Source organism: Colius striatus, chromosome 18, assembly GCF_028858725.1.
Source record: "Colius striatus isolate bColStr4 chromosome 18, bColStr4.1.hap1, whole genome shotgun sequence".
Classification (NCBI taxonomy): Eukaryota; Metazoa; Chordata; class Aves; order Coliiformes; family Coliidae; genus Colius; species Colius striatus.
Window position 1 is genome coordinate 4,778,311 of NC_084776.1, and position 23,616 is coordinate 4,801,926.

Sequence of the window (23,616 nt, forward strand, 5' to 3'; positions counted from 1 at the left end):
AAGACTAAACCCTTCAAAATCAAGAAACGTAGAACCAGATTCATTTATTTTAAGGCTACATCTTTCTAGCTGCACAAACAGATCTTGAAGTGAATGTAAAGACGATTTACTTCTACTTGAAGCTCTCTTTACCCTCGTAGACCAAAATAAAATGGAATTCATGTAAACAGGAAACAAACTCCTTAGCTTATTTTTTCATGGATCTTTCACATTATAGATTATCCTCCCTGACTTTATTTATTCACATATGTATTTCTTCTACCTAAATGTAAAGCCAGAAGCCAGATACCTCTCCTCACCCACAGCAATCTGGAGGTCTGGAACTATGTGTTTCAGAAGTGCTACCTTTATCTGTGCATTAAGGAATACCAGAACGATGTGCCTTGAGCAAGCCTTTCATACACCTTCACTGTTACCTTCAAAAGAACACCCAATTGCCCTGCCTGCCTGGAAAACTCCCTATTTTTCTTTGCCAGATGAGTAAAGGTGCTCACAACTACTAGTTCTGTGCAAAAGTGGTTATTTGCACCTGCCTGAACTCACACTGATATGCTAACAGACACAAAATTAGGAGCTAATTGAAAACATGTCTCTTAATCCTTATACGTCCAAATATTCAGGAAAATGTCTGTTTTATTGAAGATGTTTGCCCCTACTTGGGATGATGGAATACAAAACTTCTCTGCTCCCCTTTTCTTGCAACTGTACCATTTAATCCCTACTTGACAGTTGCACAGTTTGCAGCTTTTAGTTGTATTCTTAAGAATCAGTTTTTAAAAAGGTGATAAATACCACAAAGGAAAATACCTGATGCAGAGGTAGATTAATCTGTTTAAGGAGAGCTTTCACTGCCATCTGGAGCTCATACAAGAACAATTGAGTAGGGCAGTCTGAAGTATGATCCATACTTTCCACAGATTCTGAGCCAGAAAGTGTTTGGATCCATTCCCACTCATCTCTGTATGTTGAGTCAAGTTAAAATTAGAAATACAACAAAAGTTCAGTGCACAAGCAGGAATTCAGTGTATGTGCAGTTGGGATCTGTTGATAGTTTAATCCTCATATAGCAAAACATTCTAAACTTCTGCAATCTTGATTGTTTGTGGTTAAAATCTGACTTTGAAAAGTTTAATTTTTCTAGCACATGTACATGAGGCTGAGCATTCCTTGCAAACCTCTGGAAGTCCAGCTGCCTTTGAAATATTTCCCTGAGGCTTCTCACTCCAGGTTTTCTTTTTCATAGACTTCATTCCCTATCTACTACAATATTTTTTAAAGTATGCATTGGAAATGACAACAGTGACAATCAGTGGGAAGTTTAATTTCTGTGACAGACTCTCTTGTACTTCCTGGTTTTCTTGACATATACCCATTCTGGACTTGATAAACATGGCAGTCATCTTTCTGGATGAAATCCTGGATTTATCCTGCCCAGTATTCAGTCTTAAAAAGCAGCCAGTGCCAAACACTCAAGAAAAAGAAGTACAGAAAACCCCACTACGAGTGCTGATGTGGTATAATTTGCTCCTCAAGAGAGATCTGATCTTAAACTTCAAGTGCCAGAGACTGTTACAAACTCTGAAGCTCTAGGCTTTATAGTCCTTCCAAAATTTTTGTTAGTGATAGCTACACATTCTGAATATCTTTGCTATGCATATAATTATCCAGTTCCTTCTTCATTCTCAGCTGGTTGCTGAAAGGATATGGGATTAAAAACCCTCAGAAATTAAAGCCAATAAAATGTGTTGCCCTCTAAGTGAGGACTAGACACTGCAAGTAAGTGCACTTGCCTTATAGAGCACAGCAGTTCAATGGCTGAGAGCATTTGTGTGAATGTGTATTTTTAATTGCTCTGTGTTTGCTGTGGATTAGAGTGAGAAACCAGATATTACACAGAATACATACCAACACCCTGTCATCAGTGAAAATCAATAGAGAGGGTGACATTGACTTCCCTGGAGGCTGAACCAGGGCTGTAGGCTATGATCTTCCTAACTGATATATGGAAGATCATTACCACTGTGCAGAATTTGAGTAACCCCAGAATACTATCCTTAGGATGTGTTCTGGATAGGCCTTCAGATTGCTGGAAATACTCACGTACATATCTTTAGCTCAGCATTGATCTCTGTTGTGATACACCTCTGAGCCAGACTTTGCTGGCAGGTTGCAAACATTTCAAAGAGGTTTGCAATGGCAAATTTCCCTAGGCATTTTGATTTGATCAGTTGATTCAAACTTAAAACAAATCTCCCTCTCACTGTGTGTGTATGTGACTATGTACATGTTCACTTACTTGGAGACATTGCTGTTGTCTCGGATTTTAACGTGACACAGGACATTGGGCAGCTTCTGCAAGACAAGTACTTTGATTTGATCCACAGAACTGCAGAGTTTAAGGTAACCCAGATACAAGCCAGGAGGGAGGCGTTGCTGACTTCGTTTGTGATAGGAAAGTATGTCCTGTTTTAAGAGAAAGAGTCCTACATTAAAATCTCTTTTTTTTCCACATAAGCAGAAGAGTTTGAGATCAAGAAGTAACAAATGTTTTTACAGACTTCTTTTTGTTTCAACGGTGTTCCCAATTCACAGACCATTTAAGCACATGCTTAAGCATATAAATAATCTCTGGTAGTTTGGATGCACTTGGATAACTTTTTGTTTAAAGCCATACACAAGCTCTCTAAGCTCTCCACATCAAGTAGGAATTGGCTCTAAAGAGCTGAGGTTTCAGATTCCTACAAATGTAGTATTTGAACTAGCTTAAATAGCACCCACCTCTGCACTCACGTCTGATCATTTCAGCAGTGACCTGTGTCAGGGAACTGATTTACCTGAAAAACAGCTCAGGAAAAGGAGCAGTTGTTTTTCAGCCAGAGCAGTTCTCTGGTTCATGCTTGGTGTGTAGCTACACGGATGGAGCAGATCAGCACTGGAGAAAGATATCACCTGGGGAAGGTGGGAGAGAGGGGCTGCAGAAGCCAGTACTGTCACCACAGAAATCCCTGTAGACTCTCAGCCTACATGGCTTGAAAATCTGTTTCACCTGCTGTCAACAGGAAGGTCTCTGTGAGCATGGGGTTGGTGGTTTGCAAGATTTAATTTGCAGTTGTATTTCCTGAACAAATATCTTCATCAACAAATAGTTCTTAGAAGGAATTAATAATGATGATGCAGTTGCTTCAGCCAGGAGACGTTTTTAAGGCTATGTATAGCAGTCCCCCAAAACTGCCCTAAAAATGGTGTCTGCTGCCATCCTGAGAAATATGTGCTTCTGCAATGGGTGAGGATTAAGACACCTGGCCTTGTGCCTTCATTCTTGGAACCATCAAATTATCTGCCAGTGCTATGTTTGGCTCTGACCAATGCAATTAGACCCTCATTTTCATGAGTACTTCATGAACAAAATACCCATTGGATGATTAAACAAGTAATAGAAGAAAGGGTGGGCATTAGATAGGAATGTGTAAACCATTAGGGGAACATTTTTTCCACTAAGATCTCTGTGGAAATCTGATCAGGCCTGTATTTTGGGTTTCCTAATATAAAACTTTTGCCCAGATTGAGATTTTTCTACACATTTAACACATTTTAATACATTAAATCTTACATAGCTCAGGTAAGTTTTATTGTCTTTTGGAAATTTTTTAATGACACAAAAGCCTGGTAATGTACATTTTGATTGCCTGTCAGTTTCTGGTATGAAAAGCACAGTCTCTGTGCAAGAAACTGCCTCTAATTAAAAAATTAACCACAGCACTCATCATTTAGTTGAGGCTGCAAAAGAAGGGACCGAGACAATGACTTGACTTGTGGTATTTTGGGTAGCTATGCAACTGAGTTCTAAAGAGATTGGCCACTGATATTTTGGGAGAAATAGGTTGATGTTACCTACAGAAAACATGTATTAATCTTATGTGAATTATCTACATTCAACAAGAGTTTGCAGATACCCTGGCTCTTGAAGAGCTGAAAAGCCATGGTTCTCAATGATGTCAACTGAGCTGACTATGCAGAGCAGCTTCAAAGGTCAATGCTTACCTTGGTATTTTTCTAATTGGGAAATCTAGAGGCAAGTTATGCAGAAATTAAGGGAGAGTTATGGTCAGCAAAGAATTCTTTAGCAACTATAGCAGGCTCCAAGGAACTATGAACCCCACAGAACAAGTTTATTAAGTAGAACAGTAAGGTTTTAAACCTAGATTTAGTGTTCAAGGTTGGATGGAAAAATCCTATGGAGCATAGAAACTGTAAGTGTCTGGATAGGTGCTTAAGAACATCCCAGAGAATTTTAAAGGTTTTTATATCCCTTGCCTCAGAATTCTATACCAAGGTTTCCCGAAACTGATAGAAACTACTATTCTCTACTAGGACTTTGAAGTAATTTCTTTAGAATGTCATGGATATTTTACATGTTAAGGATCTGATCCCAGACCCACTGGAAGTAATATAAGTCTTTGCTTTCAATGGGAGCCTTGCCATTAATTTTATTGGGCACTGGATTAAGGCCTAAAACCCTACAAGACTCTTCCAAAAATCAGGGCTCTGGCACAGACTTTACAAAAGCAAATAACACAGTAAGAGAAGCAAAGCACTACCTGGATTGTTATAAGCAAGATGTCTAATGCTGTTGGCTCCTCTGGAGTTGAAAGGGATTTCCTCTGGCTTTGTAGTTTGGATATTTGCATCCATTTGCCATTAAAAAATGAATAAAGACTCTCCACTTCTCTTATAGTAACTATCAGCATATTGCCATGTCGATCCTTGATTGGTTCATAAAAGACTCTGCCTAAATTGTGAGATCCCAGCAAATTCTGAAAAACAAGCAAAATATAAACTGAAAGTCATTTATTGCATATGAGGAAAGTGGTATTTTTAAACACTTAACTTCGTGCTCACTGACCACTCCTGTTCACTTCAACAAAAACTAGACACACGGTGTTTCACAAACCATTGCCCTACAGTCATATCATTCAGTGGCAAAAGGAAAAGTTTTTCCCTAGATTGTGTTTGTGAATTGAATTGTGGGCCCTCCAGTGTGTTTGGTCCAGCAGTGTTTAGTCCATCATTTAATGGAGAACATCTCCAAAGCCTTTGCCTTTGTAAACGGAAGCGCTGCAAATGTCAGAGATGACACAAAAATCATTTCTAATGGACACCTCAAATATTTTCTGTTAGGGTCATTAACTATAACCTCTGTTTTCTCTTCTCTGTTTTAAAATGATCCAGAGTATTTTCAGCAACAAAAGCAGAAGATTCTCATGTCTGTGTTGATTGTAAATAATTCTGGAGCTAAACTGCAGAGTGCGTTTGTGAAGGAACATAGAAGAGATTGAAGAGACGTGGGCCCTTTTCCTTTTACTTCAAATAACAAGAATGTGCTAGACAAAGCCAGCAGAAACTAACAAACTACCAGGGCAAAGCTCTCCAGGAAAATATGTGAGGATTAAAGAAAAGTAATTTAAAAAGACTCCACATAAAATACATATTTTGGTCAAAATCCCTTTTCTCACACAGTAAGGCATCTGCTTATAGGTGCAAACACACTCAATCCAGTGACCAGCCACTGAAGAGATTCCCAGATGTCTTAAAGAAAAATGCCTAACATTTGAAATATGCTCATTACTTTGGGACTTTTCAAGAGATCTACAGTAAGCTGGATCGGGATGAGGGTGGTTTAAAATGAAACTGGAATTCACGATGTAGCACACTGTGTGTTTAGGGAAGTGCTGCACATTAATTTAATGATATGGTAAATGGATAGGTTATCCAGAAATTATTTATCTGTACTTAGCAGGCAATATTTACTTATAAACTGTGTTATTAAACTGTTTCTAAATTCTCGATAGTCAGCACAACAACTGCTCTTTACGTGGCATAACTCAGCTATATTAGGTTCATGCATCCCTCTCCATGGCATACTGTTGATGTCTATTAGCTTCTCCCTTCTTCTTTTAGCTGTTATACCTTTTGAGGTTAGCCTCCATAACTGATTAACACTGGATGTCTTGAGTTTTGTGTTAATCCATGTGTCCATAGGAGGGACAAATCATTGCAGGTAGATATTAGCTTGTTAATCTTATTAATCACTGCAACCCGTGAATGTGCCTAGATGAAAGCAAACATTTCTCTGCTGTCACTGACTGTACTCTGAATGGCATTCTGGCACAGATAATAGGGGTATCTACAAATATGGGTGAGTGACTAATCCATACACTAAAAAAGTTTCATGTTTGTTTAGCTTGGCACCCCATCATTTGTGTTTTGCTTGCTTTAACAGGCAAAATTACAGTCCCTGTTGTCTCTGCATTGACTTTGTCCCCTAGCAGCTGTGTTGTCACTGATGTTTTCTATTCTGTCCTAAATTCCTGTGGAGTCAGTTTATTAACTGCCTCAATAAAATGTATCCAACTGTATAAACTTTATTGAGATCCTTCCATTGGTGGATCTCATTAGGCCACACACCGTTAGGGGCTGGCAGATCAGTGACAATCCCTGTGTTCATCAGGGGACAAAGCTAGCAGAACAAACCTTAAGGACAATACATTTGCCAAAAATCCAACAAATCAATACACCACATGGACACCTTTGCTGTGTCTCTGCACTTCATGTTCTGCTCTTAACATCTCCAGTAGCAAATAATAACACAATGTGCAAGGAACCTTGGTTATCTCAAAGCGAGGTCCTTGCACTCTAGCAATGCTTTGTTAAAGGCAATCTGCACAGAGGGAATGAAACAGCTAATCAAAGGAATACATGCTACCTAAGCTGAGCTAACCACACCAGAGGGAATGTTCAGCAGATACAGTTAAAACTTTCTTTAATGACAACTCAAAGAACTGACAAGCAGCTGCTGCTTAACACAGGTGGTCCCTCCAATAAAGGTACAGCAGCCTGGCATTCCATGTATTTCGAGATACTTTGGGGAAATCAGTCAAGACAGGTGGTTGCCCAGGAAGGCTACTCTCCCATTCAGCATGCTTTGCAAAAAGATGTAAAACAAACCCCACATGGATATTCTTAATAATGCCCACAAAGTACCTGGCTCTCATAGCTGCTATAAAACCTAGCTTATTGCACTGACTGGCAATAACAAGAGGGATGGCTATATGGCCCATACATCAGCCAAGCAATATGAAGATGTTCATTAAATCCATGACTGTACCATAGACTCTTCTGGGAAGTTTTGGTGTTTTCATTCAAACAAAAGGTAGGAGAAAGTGTGACCTAGCTATACTTTTTCTGTGGGAATCACGCACATTTTGTTTTGGAAATATGTTCTCCCACAAAAGTAAGTATTTTAGGAAAGTGTCTGCCTTCTGGCTAGAGATCTCATCATGAACTCCATTCTTCAAAAGATTTTCAGTGAGTGTCAAAATGGCCTGCTGGAGAAAGTATAACTACTATTTGCATTGCAAATTGTAGATCAAGACACAAAAAAATGGTGTGACCTGTTCACTCAGGTTGGATCAGTGGCACAGGTTGAGTTGAAGTCATCCTGGGAGTCAATGCTATGCCTTAACAACATGCTTCAAATACTACATGTAGTGCTACTGTCCTTACCACTCTGCTGAAGGGTCAGCATTAAATATATCTGGGCCACTTAATCTCTCTCAGTATCTATTTTTAAGGGTCTAAATAGATCTCTGGCTGATTCTCTGCACAAAGCTGCATTTCACCTTAAACGTGTTGGCAGCTCAATTAAGACTTGGGTTTTTTTCCTTGCTGACAATCCACAACAGCACAACCATCTTCAGTCAAACAGAGTAGTTCTGCCCCAGGAGCTCTATTTGAGCAGTTTGTAAGCCATGGGTGAATCATGAGTACTATTTTGGCAACTTCAGCAGACAAATTGTCCTTCCTCTCAGGGACAGAAGCTACCTATTGCTGAGGGTTCCCATATAGTGCAAGAGAGTGCTAAATCTTACCCAGAGTTTATATGTTTCATTAATAGATTAGTAATTAATAATGAATAGGCCTTCTAAGAGGCTTTTGAGCAGCAAATATTAAGACTGTAATTCTTGAATTCCCAATCTGCAAACCCACAAGCTTATCTGTGGTCATTATTTGCTGGTTCATACCTATTTCTGTCTTCATCTGCCACTATTGTTTCTTTCCTTCTTTTTCCTACTCTTTACTTTTAATGTAACTCCCTCCTTCCAGCTGCTAAGAGAGGCTCAGTGCCTCATTTCATTGTAGACGATAACGCTGCTCCAAAGATCAGGCATGTGTGTGGTGAACCATGGGACAGTTGGCACTCTATCCCTTAGAGATCAGAAAGTGGCAAAGCTAATAGCTAGAAATATGCAATGCAACCAACCTGTAATTGTGCTGCTGCTGAAAGCATCTTTTGCCTGGCTTGAAGTGCCGTTGATGAGGACACAGATATAGACATATTCTGCCTTAGCCATCTGATATCATCCCACATGCAAGACAACTGCAAAAATATATCAGTCAGTTCAATCAGTTTTTGTTCTCAGCATTTACAAAGGCAGAAATGAAACTAAAAGCATTTTGGACTTGGAAAAAGCAGTAGATGTTGCTCATTTTGAGTTTCTGTGGCTGGCAATGAGTTTTCTAGATAAAGGTGAAAAAGATATCAAATCAAACACAGAAGTTGTTCCAGAAACATCATGTATCCATTAAAATTGCTTCTTGGACTATTATATAAAATGGATTTACTGTTCTGTTGGGTACAAAAATAGTGTGAAGATATCTTAAGTGATGTCATATCCATAATATTAACTTTAAAAATTCTAGTTATTTTTTCAGCTCTTTCTCTAAATGCTCATAAAACCATTATGCACCCACATGGCAGTTACTTCTGTAGGACCAGACATTTAAGAGTTACTTGTGCCACTGTCAGTGACACAGTCGGAATTTAACCCATATAAACAGTTTGCAAATATATGGATTTTGAGATGAGTTAAAGGTAAAGCACTTACTTAATCATTTAGCTTTTTAATGACATCATTTCATGTATTCAGAGTGATAACCTAATGCCTCTGCATTGCTAGCAACAAGTCTGAAGAAGCATTATATACCATTAGGGTTGAGTTACCTTTGTGAACCACAGGAAATCCTGCATAACTGAGCTACTGTGAGAGTCATCAATTTCCACAATTGGGATCTGATCTTCGTTGGTTACTAATAAATTGTCTTTGTAAAAAAATATAACACATAAGTAGAGTCCCCTAAAGAAAGAAGGAAACATGGTCAAACACCTTTCATGTCTATACACATCCATGCCAAATTTTAGTCAGTCATACATTCAGTTCTAAGGAGGAGAATGGAATCATCTGGTCTTCTGTGTTATACAGATCATGCACCTTCAGGCAGTGAGTTCTGAAAAATATTTGGGAAGCTCATCACTTTAGTTGATTGGAGACTACATGAATCTAAGAAATTATGAATCTGTGCAAGCCTCTGACATCAATTTTAGTAAGAATATGGCCAGAGTAAACAGTACACAATGCAGGCTTTATGCCCTTTAGAAATAAGAAATTTTACTAAAACTTGTTGTCATTGATGGGCTTAGTTCTTACTTCAGAATAAATCTCAAGCAACTCAATTGAAATCAGGTGGGTTATTATGGATTTACATTAGTGTAATTGAGTGTAATTTGGCCAGCATATCTGCACAACTGTTTATAGAGATCATTCCTTTCAATATTTACCCTTGCAATTAGTTACATACGTTAAGTAATTGCCTTAGGGAATTTAAAGACTCTGGAGAGCTCTTCTGAAAGAATCAAACTCTTATCAAAATACAAAGAAGAAAAAGCAAACGGAACACTCCTGGCAATGAAAGAAGAAATAATCCAACATAAGAGACCTCCATTTGCTAAAACAAATTATCAAAGCTGAGGGGTGTTTGGGTCACACTAGGTTGCCAACCTAGCTAAGGTTGTTAGAGAATCCTAGATGTGTTGCTTCCTGCCACTGGACTATTAAAACATGTTATCTGAGGTCTGCATTTTGTATTATGAATGAAATAAATACCTTAGTCTCATTACTGAGCAGCAACAGAGGCAGTGCTTCCAAAATACCTCAGTAACTGCACTTTGGGTTTGCACAGAATATTTAACTCTATCAGGTTCATTCTGGTTGATTGCTGTTTCATTTTAGTGTATATTTCTAAGATTCTCTTAACTCTTACACAAGAGCAACAACTGCTATCTAAAACTCAGAATGTTTGGGAGAGAAAAAGAATGACAAACCGTTTCAGAGTCTTTACAAACTTGTTTGATGAGTGGAAAAGGTGCTTCAGGCTTCTGGAAACTGATTGCTTGCGACCAGCATTCTGTAATTTAGAACTTTCTAAAATGGAAAATGAAAAGCAAACCAGACACTTAAATTTCAGTTGCTTTCTCATAAGGAACGTTTGTCTCTAATACTAAATTTCAGTCCAAGCCCACTTACATTCTCTTCAAAAGACAACATTTAGAAATATGCTCAAACACAGCATTTTGCTTCTATTTTCATTATCTTAGTGATGTGTAACAGTGAACAATTTCCTTCCTTGCAGTAAACTCAGACTTGGTAAAAATCTTTTGCTTCTGGACAAAGTAGCTTGTACCAGTACTACATACACTTAATCCTCAGAATGGAGATGAATTTTGCAAGTGGTCTCAAAAATCCAAGAAGAGATCTGGACCATCAGTCAATATGTTGAGGTATTGCAGTTGCTCAATTTCTGTCTATATTTAGCTTAAACCTCTAAGAACTGAATAACAGCGAATAATCACTAACATCTCAGCATCACCAGCCTAACCTAAATAAAAGTGATAAGGAAACAAGACTGACCTTCATCTTTCCTGTATCACATTAAGCCAAAGAAAAATCTGCCAGTGGGAACTGGAACTCTCAAGCTTTGTGACACAGCTGTGCCCACACGTATACCTGTGAGCAGATTTGAGATGATATGCCAATAGATGGCAGTCAGGGACATGTAGGGTTGTATAATGTGTAGAGTATTGTCAGTTGTCTGCATACAGCCTTTAAAAGGAAAGGGTATTTAAAACTGTTTGAGTTATGAGTGTTTTTACATTGTGTTTTGCAATGTCCCTCCTGTTTGATGCTGTCTTAAGAGAAGCAGCAGAAACGTTTGATTTTAAAAAAGAAATAGTTCTTGAGATATTTACTGTGAGCTGAAGAGAAAGACAAACAGCAAAAAAATGTAACTGTGAAACTATGTCTGAGTTTTCCAGGATCTGAATATTTGGATGAAGCATGAATACCCATCCAGACTGAAGTGTGAAACATCTTGAGGGACACCCTCCTCCAGTGGGGAAAAAATATGACTCATGAAGAACTGTTTGCTGAAAGCTGCTTGTCAGTCTGCTTAGGTGTTTTCAGAGTGACATATTTCCCACTTGCCTCCAAGGCAGAATAGGAGGTGTCTCTCTGTGTCTCCCTAGTGAGTTCTAAGTTTGAACATTTAAGGAACATCTAAATTTGCTCTTGTCAGAACCCCATCTGTGGAACTGCTCAACATATTTTTAAATGACAAATAAATTTGCACCATAATTTGCACATCGAAAACCACAGAAAGAAGACACGTTGTTAGCAATAATTACCACTTGCTGAACAGTGAGTACAAAGAGAACAAGGTTCTATTGGGGGTGAAATCATACAATTCAGATGTATGAGACTTATTAGATCATCAAATCCTTTGTCTTTCCAGTGCAAACTTGTTCTCCATGGCATATTCTCTAAGGTGCTATTCAATTTAGTTTAAAGACACTCATCCAAATCCATGGCTGCTCCTTGGATGCAATTGATCTTTGCTTTCTTTTCCTTTAAAAAAAACAAGCATTAGTTTTTCTATCCAGGTTTCCTCAGATATTTTTTATTTCACTGTGATTTTTTTTGGTAGATCACAGTAATGTAAACCAAATGCTCAGGAAGACTCTTGTCTTACTGTTTCCTCCTTCCAAGGTTAAGACCAATTTAGGGTTATAAATTTCATTTTAATTATGCATTTTTTATTTTCTTCTGCGTTAAGGATGAAGGGAATAGAGGAGGAAATTGCTGAAGGCAAAGAAACATAACTGTAAAAAACACCCAGAGATTGCAGCATTGAAACAAGAAGGCACATTACAAGTGGAATCTATGTTATCGGGTTATTCAGTGGTTTGGGTTTAGTCCACAGCTTTACAGAAGCCAACACCAAAAGGAATAATATAAAACTAGATGGAGACTGAACTCTCCTATATATCTATTTGATTTTGTTTTACAGTATAGTGTGTCTACAAACCAAAAGAACCCCATGGAGCTGAGATCAGAGGGTAATTTGGATCCGCAGGAAATGGAAATTTGTAATTTAATTAAGTAATAAATAACACAGCATAACCTTTATAGAAAAGCACCAGTGAGAACAAAGTTTATATTAACAAATGATAGAGCAATAGAGTTGTGAGCTCCTTTAATAGAAGCTCAGGAGCAAACAAATAGTGGCTGAGATTAGAGAATTTCCAGTGATTACTACATTTACATCAGAACTTGGATTGAAATAGGCAATTAATTACAAAGGTGTGTTTACAACATTAGCAGTTTTTATCTTCTTTTATCTTTTATATGAATGTTTCTTTGCAGCTTACTTAAATACAACAGATACTTAAAAGCAACACAAGTTGGTTGTGGAAGAGTAAAAACAAAGTTGCATATTCAGGCTGCTAGTATGCATCTGAGTTCTCTGCTCTAGAGGAATGTCTGTTATGCTGTGCAATTTCTCTGAGCAGGAAGATCATCTGGAATTCTTTGTCCTATCACTAGACAAGCGGGTGCCTCTCCTCAAGTGGGGCAGATGTGAAGTAAATGGAATTACCTCAGTGCAAAATTATCTGAGATCTTAGTCTTACAAATCAGTCAGCCTGTGGAACAGCTAAATATCATTTAGAGTGACCTTGAGTAAAGAGGCAAATTAACACAAGATGAGCTAGATCCCACTGAAATCATGGTGAAGGGCATAAAATGGTGGTTCGAGTTTTCACTAATTGTGTCACCTTATGAGAATACATCAAAAGGCTGGACACTTCCAGATTAATTCAAACTCAGTTTAAAGCTGCATATATTTTAGCAGTGCAGAGAACTGACACCAGGATAATGTGCACAGAGCCTTAATTCCATGCAGAAGTTAAGGGCATCAGTAGTGTCCAGACACCTCAATCGCTTGAGACCATGATAGATTCTGTATTACCTCACCTCAAGGTGGGATGTCTCACGAAGAAGCTGCTGTCATGACAGTCATGTTCTTGGGTGGTATGTTTTAGATTACAGACTCAGGCTCAACAGCTGAAATTGTAACTTCTTAAATTCCCTACCTGAACTCCTCAGTCTGTGGCTTGGTTCTCAAGCCTGCTTCTCTTTGTTAAATGCAGTAAAATGATATGCTCTGCTTGTGAATCAAATTACAATTAGAACAATTTAATTTCACCTCTGACTTGTCTAGGAAAATACATTACAAGTAGATTTCAGAAAGAAAATATTTGGTAAGCATTTTGCTGAAGAGTTGGGTTCCTTTCTTAATGAAGCATCACACAATTACTTAATCCACTCAGAATTCTTTAGAAAGAATGATCTACAAGTGAAAAAAAATACTTTAAAAATACATTTGAAGTGTTGCCAGGACATACAATTGTAGTAACTCAGTTATGATAGTCTGTAGCATGGTATTATGAAGACAAATGGATGACTGTTGTTTGTAATCATCAGGGTTTTCCAGAAGATTAAACATATGAAAGCAAAGCTTCCTAAGTAATTCCCTAGGAGATTTCATCATATCACAGAGCAGGTTCAAAAGCAACAGCTGATCTAATTCCAAAAGCTCTTAAACTCACTGTACATTCCAGTGTATTCTTCCTGGTATTTTTGTTAGCTTGTTTTCTTCAGCCCCTGCAATGCAAAGCACAGGGCAAAAGGCAGGCAAAGCACAAAGCCTGAATGAACAGACTTGGACAAGAGATCTGCCTGGAATCTGGGCAATTTAAGCCTCCCTGGTCATGCTGGAGCACTAGCACACAGCCTTGCCCTTCTAGCTCCACTCTTTCTGAGGCTTTTGCCTGTGTTGTCCAAGCAATTTCAGACCTTTTAGATCAGCTACCCCCAAATTTTTCCACCTCTTTGGTGCTCATCCTTCACTCTCCTTCAGCTAGCTGGAGCAGCAGGAGGGTGATGCCCTACAGAGGAACCACGTAGTGCAAAGCCAAGGTGTCAGGAGCCCTTGTCTGAGTCCTATCTCTGTCTTCACTCAGCTTTAATTCATGTGGAGAGTGATGCTGCTCTCATTTATAAACCACAGCAAATCACTGTTTGTAAGCAGATTCAGGGAAACTCTACCAAAAATGTCCATCTATTTATTGACATCTCTAAAAACTGAGGAAATCAGAGGTTAAGATATTAAAGTGTAATCAAAGAAGAGTGTGGTAGAGGGAAGCATCATAAAGAATGAACAAATACCTGGGCAGGTCCTGAGGTTATGTATAACAGGATATCCATGCTGACTCCTGTCCATGTTGGTCAAATCATGCTAATATATTTAAATTAAAAATCTAGCTCAGGCTTCTGTATTATATGAAGTGAAAGCCATTATTTGGGCTTTTCAGTCATGTACAGTAGCTTTCTCAGATGCTTGACCAAACTCCTCAGATGTCACTGTGTGTTAAATACCAGAATCAAATTGCAAAGTGGTGTCACAGTTTTTACTTTTTTCTTTTTTACCAAATTACTGGAACACAAGTGACTGACATCAGTCCTGTATTGAAGGCAAGATCCAAAGGCTCTCCTATTCTGTTAGAATCCTGATTTATCCAAAATATACTACTGTGTAATGCTGGCATTACAAACAATTATGAGATATTTATTTGGTTGGAGGCAAGGGTGTTGCTGAAGCTGACTCCATAGTGCAGTACTGCCACATGTAAGCTCCCACATCCCCTTGCAGACATGCAAGAAGATGTTGTGAGCTAAACAGATTTTCTATACTGTTGTTATTTATTATTTAAGGAAAAGGAGTTAGGAAATGAACAACAGAGTGGTCTGTGCTTTGCTTTGAGACTAAATTTCTGGAGCAGTGGAATTTTATAAGAACCAGGCAATGGTGTCAGGTTCTCAAAAAGAGGGATTTTCTGCATGTTGTTTATAACTGCTTCTGTTCTGGGCTGTTATGTCAATAAAACAATTTAACTTAAGAACATTTACAGATCTTCCATCACTTATTCTCTGTTGACTAGGAAGGTGGTTTGAAAGACCTGAGATGCACACTAACTTCAGAAAGGAAAAACTGTACCAGTGAAAAAAGCACAAAAAATCTATGTAAGAGACAGAATACATCCTCTGTATTTTCAGTACCAAGACCACCTGCAAGTGATAATGCTTGTATGAATTTTAATTAGAGAAACAACATTTTCTTGCAATATCTCCTTTCCCTTTCCAAGCAACATAGCTGAATAATTTAAGTTGCTATGGTTACAATGGGTTGTGGCAGACTGTGGATCATCGTGATAGTGACATATTTGCACATAAAGAACAAAGGCTGCATCTTCCCATTTCAGCCAGACCATTTTAGCCCTTAAGTATTACTATGATTTTAAATCTACTGATGCAGCTTGATATAACAGTCATGCTAGATGAAGGAAAATGAAAACTTTATGCTAGTTCAACCTTTCAGTTTCAAATAAGTCCCTTTGCAATGAAGCATTATTCCAGTTAGAAGTTTATTTTAAGGAAACAAATAGTACTTTTCAACAACCCATATAGAACAGGAGTTTTTATATATGCTTTAAAAAGAATGCCAAGCTGTTGCCTTGGCTCTTGAGCTATTAAAGGCACAGTCTGTTTCTCATGAATGAAGAGCAAAGAGCTGGCTGAGATTCGAACTCTCTCCTAGTTTTGATCCATTCTATTTGAAAATGTAGCAACCTTATCTTCACACTGCTTTGTCCAAGTATTTTTCATTACAGATTGGCATCGCATCCAATAGAGTACTTAGTGTCTTCCATTTGGAGGCAGCCAAGTCCCCTGTTTTGATCCAAACCAGTTCTTAACTCTCTAAAGTATTTCCTTATATGAGAAAATAAAAGAGGGATCCTTGAAACATTTTAGTAGAATCCCGTGTGAAACTAATTTGTAGGAAAACCCAAATGGATAGGTGTGTAGGGGACAGAGGGAAGAAGGGTGTGTCTGTGCTTGTGTGCATTCTAGCTTTCAGATGTTTTCATCCGACTAATTTCAAGGGTTAAGAGCAAGATAGTGTGCTAAAGTGATTCCAGATGGGCCAATATTAATATCTTTCTTTTCCTGATGAATGAGAAGGTATGACCTAGTTAGAAAACTGCTAAAATTACAGGCGCCACAGAGGCTTCAGCCGGTGCCCTACCACAGAGATATTTATCCTTACCTCTGCAATTATAATGCTGATGAGCTGCTCGAACCTGCTGAAGGAGACGTTCCAGGGCCTCAGTGTGTCCCCTGTGCCGAGGCTCTCTTCCACTGCAGTCTTTCCAGTCTGTTGAACAAAGGAAATAAACAGAAATGAAATACAAAAGAGCAGGAGAAGGTTTTAAAATATTTTCTTGCCTCTGCTACTTCTTGGCTGTGGAGGAGTTTTACATCTGGGCGTGCAGGGAAAGTGGCAAGTGGTTTTTAGGACTGCTGCTGTTACTTTTACAAGAAATTTCCTTTGCCTTGTGCCAGCTAAGTAATTAATCACAATGGTTATTAACAAAAAGCTCACAATCAGCTACTAGAAGCTCCTGTAGTGACTGACTAGACAATAGCTATTTCTCTCCAGTACATAAATGGTTTCTGTACCAATAACTCTCTAAGGTGACATTACTGCTCCTTCTGTGTTTTGCTGAGACACCAGGAGGCTCAATGACTCTCCTATGATTATGTAGCACATTGATTACAAGGATGAGAATGAACAATTTCCTGCATCCAGAGCTAGCTTTGGAGTCAGAGAAAGATACTCTGAGTAAAATCAGCTCTGAAAATCTGCTCCTAGCAGAGGCCTAAACAAATGCTGGCAATTCCTGCCCTGAAGTCTATGCTCTGCTCAGCACTGCACTCATGAGGCAAGATGCTGTGGTTTCTGTCCCACATACCTTCAACCTACAAAAGCCTTTGTTTTCACTCATTTGCTGTTAGCTACAATCTCAATCTTGATTTTAAAAACACAGATAATCTCATCACAAATAGGAGGATGAAGCTGTGTAAGAGAAGAGCTTTTCAATTCCAGACTTGACTGTTTTCATACTGTCATAATGAGATAAAATATGCACCAGTTTCCTGACTCAAAGTAATGATGGATCAAGGCATTAAAGGACCTGTCTACAAAGGAGACATGCTTCCATCTTTCTGACTTAGAGGCCACGTACATATTCACAGACACAAACAAACAATTTCCTCACTCGCTGAATATACAGATCTAGTTTCTAGTGCAAGTTTGGAGCCCAGCATTCCTTCCAATGGGCTCACCATGCCAGGGATATAAATATGTATGTGCTGCCATTTAGTACAGAAGCTAGAGTAAGCCCCATGAAAGGGTGGAAAGAGAAGACATTTGCTATCCTGATAGCCTGTGGGCAGTTGTAACAGTTGGTATCTTGTGTGCTATTGCAGAGATCAAGGGGCAGCTGCATTTATAGCTCTATGTGGGAAGGCCAGTTCTTAGATCTCCCGTGAGCAGCCGGGAGGAACCAACTGGAACTCACCAATCTGAGTGCTTTGGTGTCATCAAACTGGTAGAGTTTCAAACAACCTCAAGATTTCTCCATACCAGTGGTTTCCAAAGTTTTTGATCCTGTAGATTACTGACTACTTAAAAAATGACATGGAAATCAGAACAGCTTCCCTCACTGTCCATCACTCACATGCTAATGAATAAGCCTAGAAATGTTACTACTTACTGTGACTTCACAGACCAGCTGCACAACTCAGGCTAGCACTTTCCAGGCTGCTGCTCTGTATGTGGGGCACACAGGAGGATGGTGGCAAGTATTCACTGTCATCCTACACAGATATGTCTCCAAGGATGTCACTAACCTCTGATGCTCTGGGATTGGAATGGATCAGGATTCAGCCCTGAAGCTTTCATTTCCCTTGCATGTTCTGGCTGTCGTTACAGACAACCGTCTTAATGTATTCACATTTAAGTTTCAGCTTAAGGCTGTCTTTTGTTGTGCAACACTGGTGTAATTTCAGGTTGCTGCCTTCTTGCCAAGCATAAATCTCCTAGTTTTCAAAGCCAGTGGTGAAGGCAGTCCAGAATCACTGAGACACTACATGTGGGAAATGAACTTAAGTCTCTACATGGTTTTTGTGTTGATCCTTTGAAATCTGCAGGAAAACTTCCCTTACATCCTCCCACATATTGTTAGATTTCAGAAGGTTAATAACACTGGACAGGGAGGACGATGCAACATGGTTAAAGTGACAGTGACTAGATGACAATGTTCTATTAAAGGACTGAAGAAGAATAAAAATGAAGACGTTTAATTATACATATGATTATTTTGTTTACTTTTGAGGGGTGGAAGAAGCTGTTCTATTTAATTATTTATTTTACTGCTGGATGACAGGACAATTCAATAATGAACTCCAGAATATTTGTGCTTTTTTCTGTTCTTTGAAGAGGGAGAAATTCTTACAAAGCAACATCACTAATCAACTAGGAGGGTCGAGAAACTCAGCCTACTTGAAGGAGAAGCATATTCAGGAGTAGATTTACGTGGAGGTCCCCATCCTCTCATGTTGTATGCTGAAACATGGATATAATACCTCTGGCCCTGCAAATGGAAACAAACAGAGTCAAAACTATCAGTTGACTCAAAGTCTTGGCTGTAATAATTGGAAGGCAGTCTCTCCCAGAGATGTTTTCTTTGACAGACTTAGATAGCTTTCAATGGCTATGTTATTTTAGCTATTGGTGGTCAGAGTCAGGACTACATCTTTCACAAGCCTTTGATCAGCACTAAGATTATCCTGTGACCCAGAAAACAGCAGTTTACTTTCCAGTCTTTTCTGATCTCACCTGAGCATGGCAATTTACAAAATAGTTCATGCTGTGTGTCTATTCTTTGATGACTTTTGCATTATGGATACCAGATATATATATAATGCTTAATGACTGGAACTTGTTGCTACAAGAAAGGCCTTCTACAGTTAGTATTAACAGCCGTAGATGCAAATGATCAGTATCTGTGATCCACTGGGGTGGTATGGGGCATCAAGACCTAAATGAGTCATTTGACACTTACTGTTCTGAGGCCCGTGATGGTGCACCTCAAAGACTGAAGATTATCCATAATTATTTCACCAACCAAAGGAGAAAAGTCTTCTGAAGAGCTCCATTCCACTAGGAAACAAATAGCAGGAGAAAATCAAATCAGATACCAGTACAAGCAAAGAACTCAAATCACTCACAGGTTAACTTTCCTCCAGCAGTTTCCCATTCCATGTGGCTACTAAAATTCATGTGTACCAATAAATGTTTAGCAAAACTTCACACAATAATTAAATTAAATCATATCTCTGTGAATGAGAGAGAAAAGCAAAGTATTGCTCAAAAGCTTTTGAGAAAAGAGTGCTTAAAAATACACAGCAACACAAATTACATTGTTGACATCTGCCTTTTAAAGAAAGAGGAGTAGTGGAAAGGAGTTGGTAGAGGATTTGAACCTACTAATACCATTTGACGGTTTATGCATCCAGACCAACAAAATGCTCTTTTTGCAGTTGGATCTGCATAGGTAGGCATGGGCAGAGAGTCCTTTTGACTTCACAGGTCCACAACACTCTCATCATCCAGCCTTGGCTCATTTGTATAGAAACAACCTTTTTGGTTTCAGTGGGATTCTGGCTCTCTTGTCTAAGCCTAATGCTGTCGTGGTCACTGAAATTACAGAGCTCCACAAGAAACTATTGAGTTGTATCCACTTTTGAAATGAACTAAGTGGCTCTGGGCTGACACATCCCAAACCATCCTCCAGCCTGAATTATGATGAGACCATCATCTAAGTCCTCCAATTAGCTTGTATAGTTGGCTTCCTGCAAGTAAAATAGTAACAGAGAGACCATGAAAAACTACTGGATTGTTAAAAAAAAATGCAAGTGGGAACTGATGGCTGCAGGTAGGAAAACAGGCTCTTTTTCCTAAATGATACTTTATTAGTGACAAGAACCATGCTTAGAGCTAAGGTTAATCCCAGAGTTGTACCTTCTCAAACTTCCAGGAAAACACAGTGAGATCAATAGCTGAAATTATTTTACTGATAGGAAAATCCCAATAATTTTCTGGATTTACACCAAAGCAGAGAATTCAGCCCAAAGCTTCCCCTATAAGATTCACAAAAGAGTTTATAGATATTTTAGTTGTGTATTTATTAGTACTGGAGTCAATAATTTTCATAGATCAGAGTGTAGGGGTATTTTAATTTCAGCATGTGGAATTTTCATCTTCTAGCTGTGTCATACTGGTATTTTCATGTTAAAAGAAAAAGGCTTCATAGAATTTTTTTGCACAGCATATAAAACATTTAACTGCCAACACATTTTTCTAAAATGGCCAAGTATCAATAGCACAACTTATTTTTCCTTTCTCTCCTAATTGCTCCTTTTTCTGTGACTGCAGTTTGTGAATGCACAGCATGTTCTACAACAGCTTTGAATTTGCTGCAGTGAAAAGGATGTTGGCTTTGTCTATTTTCTTTGAACTTTTTCAGTGTATATTTCCCTCGTTTTCCTTGGGTTTTAAATACCTAATTACTGCCACCTTTAGTAGAAGCTATCTCTATACATTAGTATGAAAATGGAAAGACTGTATGGTTGACAACATAATTATAGGAACACTTACATATACCATTGAACTTGATGGCCTGTCAGAGTTTTTATTGTAAACCATGATTGTCAGGGTTTATAACTCCATTATATTAAATGACTGAAGGCCATTGTATACATGCTTCAGACTTGGATATGTTGTCTGTTTTCCAGAAGGATAACATGGGGAAACCCCGTTTGAACTACTGAACATGTTATCAACAGGCTTGCAGTCTTTCCTTTTATGGGACATTTACCTAACATGTTACTCAAAATTCAATTTTCAAATATATACCTTTCAAAACTTCACATTTGGAAAAAAACTGTCCCCCAGTTTCAATAAAAAATTCCATAACTGAAAAATAAACATTTTTGGTTGGAATAGTGCCTCTTTTTCCTCTCATTTACTGAAAATTTATCAACAGAATCCATTGGAGCATTTTTTTCTGACAGAATGCCATTCTCTGACTCACAATATCTGCTATAAAACCCCCTTATAACAAACTTTGCTCTTTTTTTGCTTACTTTTGATTTTAACAAACTTTTTTTCCCCCATGATTTTACTGATTCAAGAGAGAAGAGGAAAATATGATGTAGTGTTAAAAAAATGCAAATCAACTTCAGTAATTTATCACTTAAATGTATATCTTCTGTTATACATTGCCAAATTTCAGCTTTCTACCATAATGATCATCTGAAAACAATACATAATGTTCTATTATACTCATTCATTGGATTATAAACCTTTTAGAAGGATGTGAGTGTCAGCGTTCCTATTTTACAGATGGGAAAATGAAGAGAAGAGGAGGCAGAACATCTTGTTCACTCAACAGGGCCCAAAACAACAAGGGACAAACTCCTATGATATGTATTACTTTTGTTAGGTCAGTGTTGCTCACAAGTTCTGGCTGTGTGGGGTACATATAGCAATGCAAAGCTTGTGATTAGCGTGGATCTAAAAATTATGTAACTTTGTATGTGAGCAATCCATCATAAGGATTTTGCTAAATCTTTGTCTGTTTTTTGAGAGAGAGTGCTGGGGAGACCATTTGTGTAACTCTAAAGTACTTGGGACTGTAGAAAGAACAAAAGGCCAGCTAACCTCAGCACTTTAAATGCTGGGTATAAAAATGCTCAAGTATAAAAACCTGAAGATGAAGAGGGTCCTTTATAAGAGCTCAGGAACAAGAGCTGGTCTTGTAGACTGTACCAACTGTGCCGTAAAGGACCTGAAAGCTGTTGGGTGAATTAAGGATGGAGCATGTTCCAGTCCTGTTCTGAACACCCCAAAGGGCTGCTTTGTCATGAACGCTGAATGTCTTTGCTGTTGCGGCTTTCCATCTGACACTTCACGTTATGTCAGAGCAGGGGGTTTTTGTGTGTTTAATATATTGGTGACTATGTGTTTTAATGAAGGTTCCCTGTATTCCAGAGCTAGCAAATGCACGATGTGTTGCTGCGGTCGCCAAGATAAGTAGTAATTTTTAAATAAACAGCAGTATAAACAGTTACATAAAACTCATGTAAATTGCTGGCACATAATTTTAGATTGGCTTAAGTTATGTAACTTACTCGTGGCCAAGTTGGGTTTTTTTTAATGCTCAATTCATGCACTCTAAAATAAAGGGAGAAGTTTATTTTCACCTGTTTCTTTTCCACTCTCTTTCTGTTACACCAAGCACGCCTTAAATGGTTTATCAGAGAGACTGACAGACAGCCAAGAGACAATATCAAGGCACAAGACATCTCCTGACTCCATTGTAGATTCATTAAGGAAGCCTCTTCTCCTGGTTCAATAGTCAGAGCCACAGTAGATTTTTTCACTTCTTTTGTTGTTTTTGCTTGCACTTAAATTACTGACTGAATTACTGAGTAGGTTAATTAGACCAAGGAACTTGAGTTCTGTTCCTAAGTTGATGTGGTCTATAGAGTAGTGTACTGAGGTGGGATTCTGGGTTTTATTCTTGTATTTGCTACTGACTCACTGTGTGACTTTGGGCAGAGCATTTTGCCACTATGGCTTTTAACCCAGACTTAAGCAGCAAAGATTCTCTCTCCTTCCCTTCCTTCTCACATGCATTGTCCAGACTGAAGGATACTCTGATCTTATCTTGTGTTTCCAAGGGCCTCCAAACAAATAATTGCATTGTTCAATAGCTTATTTCGAAATGTAAAACTGGAAGAGAGCACTATACCAGAAACCACAGCATCTTTTTTGGCTTGCTGATCTTTACAAATTAATTTGAATTATTTACACTCAAAATGTCTGAACAGCTTGATTTAAGGCTATTGAACATTGCCACTTGTCTGAACAAAATCAGGATGAATTATCTAACCAAATAGAAGTATAATACAAGTGAAGAGAATTGAACACTAGAGAAAAGCAAGAATCAGCTTGCTGGTGTAGACAGCATCATCACCTCAGACGAGGAACGCTGCAGTATTTGGTCAGCTTCTCCTAGCTGCTTGTTCATCCTGAATTCAGAAAGGAACTCAATCTTTGAAGATTTGGGTTCAGGCTCTGTTCATGCCTCTGTCATGTTTGAAGAATGATAGGAGAAAGACAAATCATACCAGCTGTAGGGAGTACTGACAGAGATCCCAACATAGTGCTTTCATTAGGAGAAAACAAACATTTGGCACTGAGGTATTTGTTTCCATGAATTTGGGGTTTTTTTGGCATGAAGGGTCTGATCCATCCATAAATGCACACTAACTTAAAATGTCTGAAATTGTCTGCATTCTTCTCAACAAGAGTGTAGAAGGGACAATGTTATATGAGTCATTACATTTACCAAAG

General features: G+C 38.4%; 1 protein-coding gene across 1 annotated transcript in view; it reads right to left on the reverse strand.

Moving 5' to 3' along the window:
• The window catches only part of ANKFN1 (ankyrin repeat and fibronectin type III domain containing 1), a 53,610-nt gene that overhangs the window by 10,949 nt on the left and 19,045 nt on the right, over window positions 1-23,616 (reverse strand). The window contains exons 5-13 of the mRNA XM_010206971.2: window positions 19,259-19,356; window positions 18,697-18,787; window positions 16,399-16,506; window positions 10,220-10,319; window positions 9,062-9,194; window positions 8,321-8,437; window positions 4,599-4,814; window positions 2,297-2,463; window positions 808-958 (exon numbers count right to left, since the gene is read on the reverse strand). Of these exons, the coding sequence (XP_010205273.2) occupies window positions 808-958; window positions 2,297-2,463; window positions 4,599-4,814; window positions 8,321-8,437; window positions 9,062-9,194; window positions 10,220-10,319; window positions 16,399-16,506; window positions 18,697-18,787; window positions 19,259-19,356 (1,181 nt within the window). The remainder of the gene's footprint in view (window positions 1-807; window positions 959-2,296; window positions 2,464-4,598; window positions 4,815-8,320; window positions 8,438-9,061; window positions 9,195-10,219; window positions 10,320-16,398; window positions 16,507-18,696; window positions 18,788-19,258; window positions 19,357-23,616) is intronic.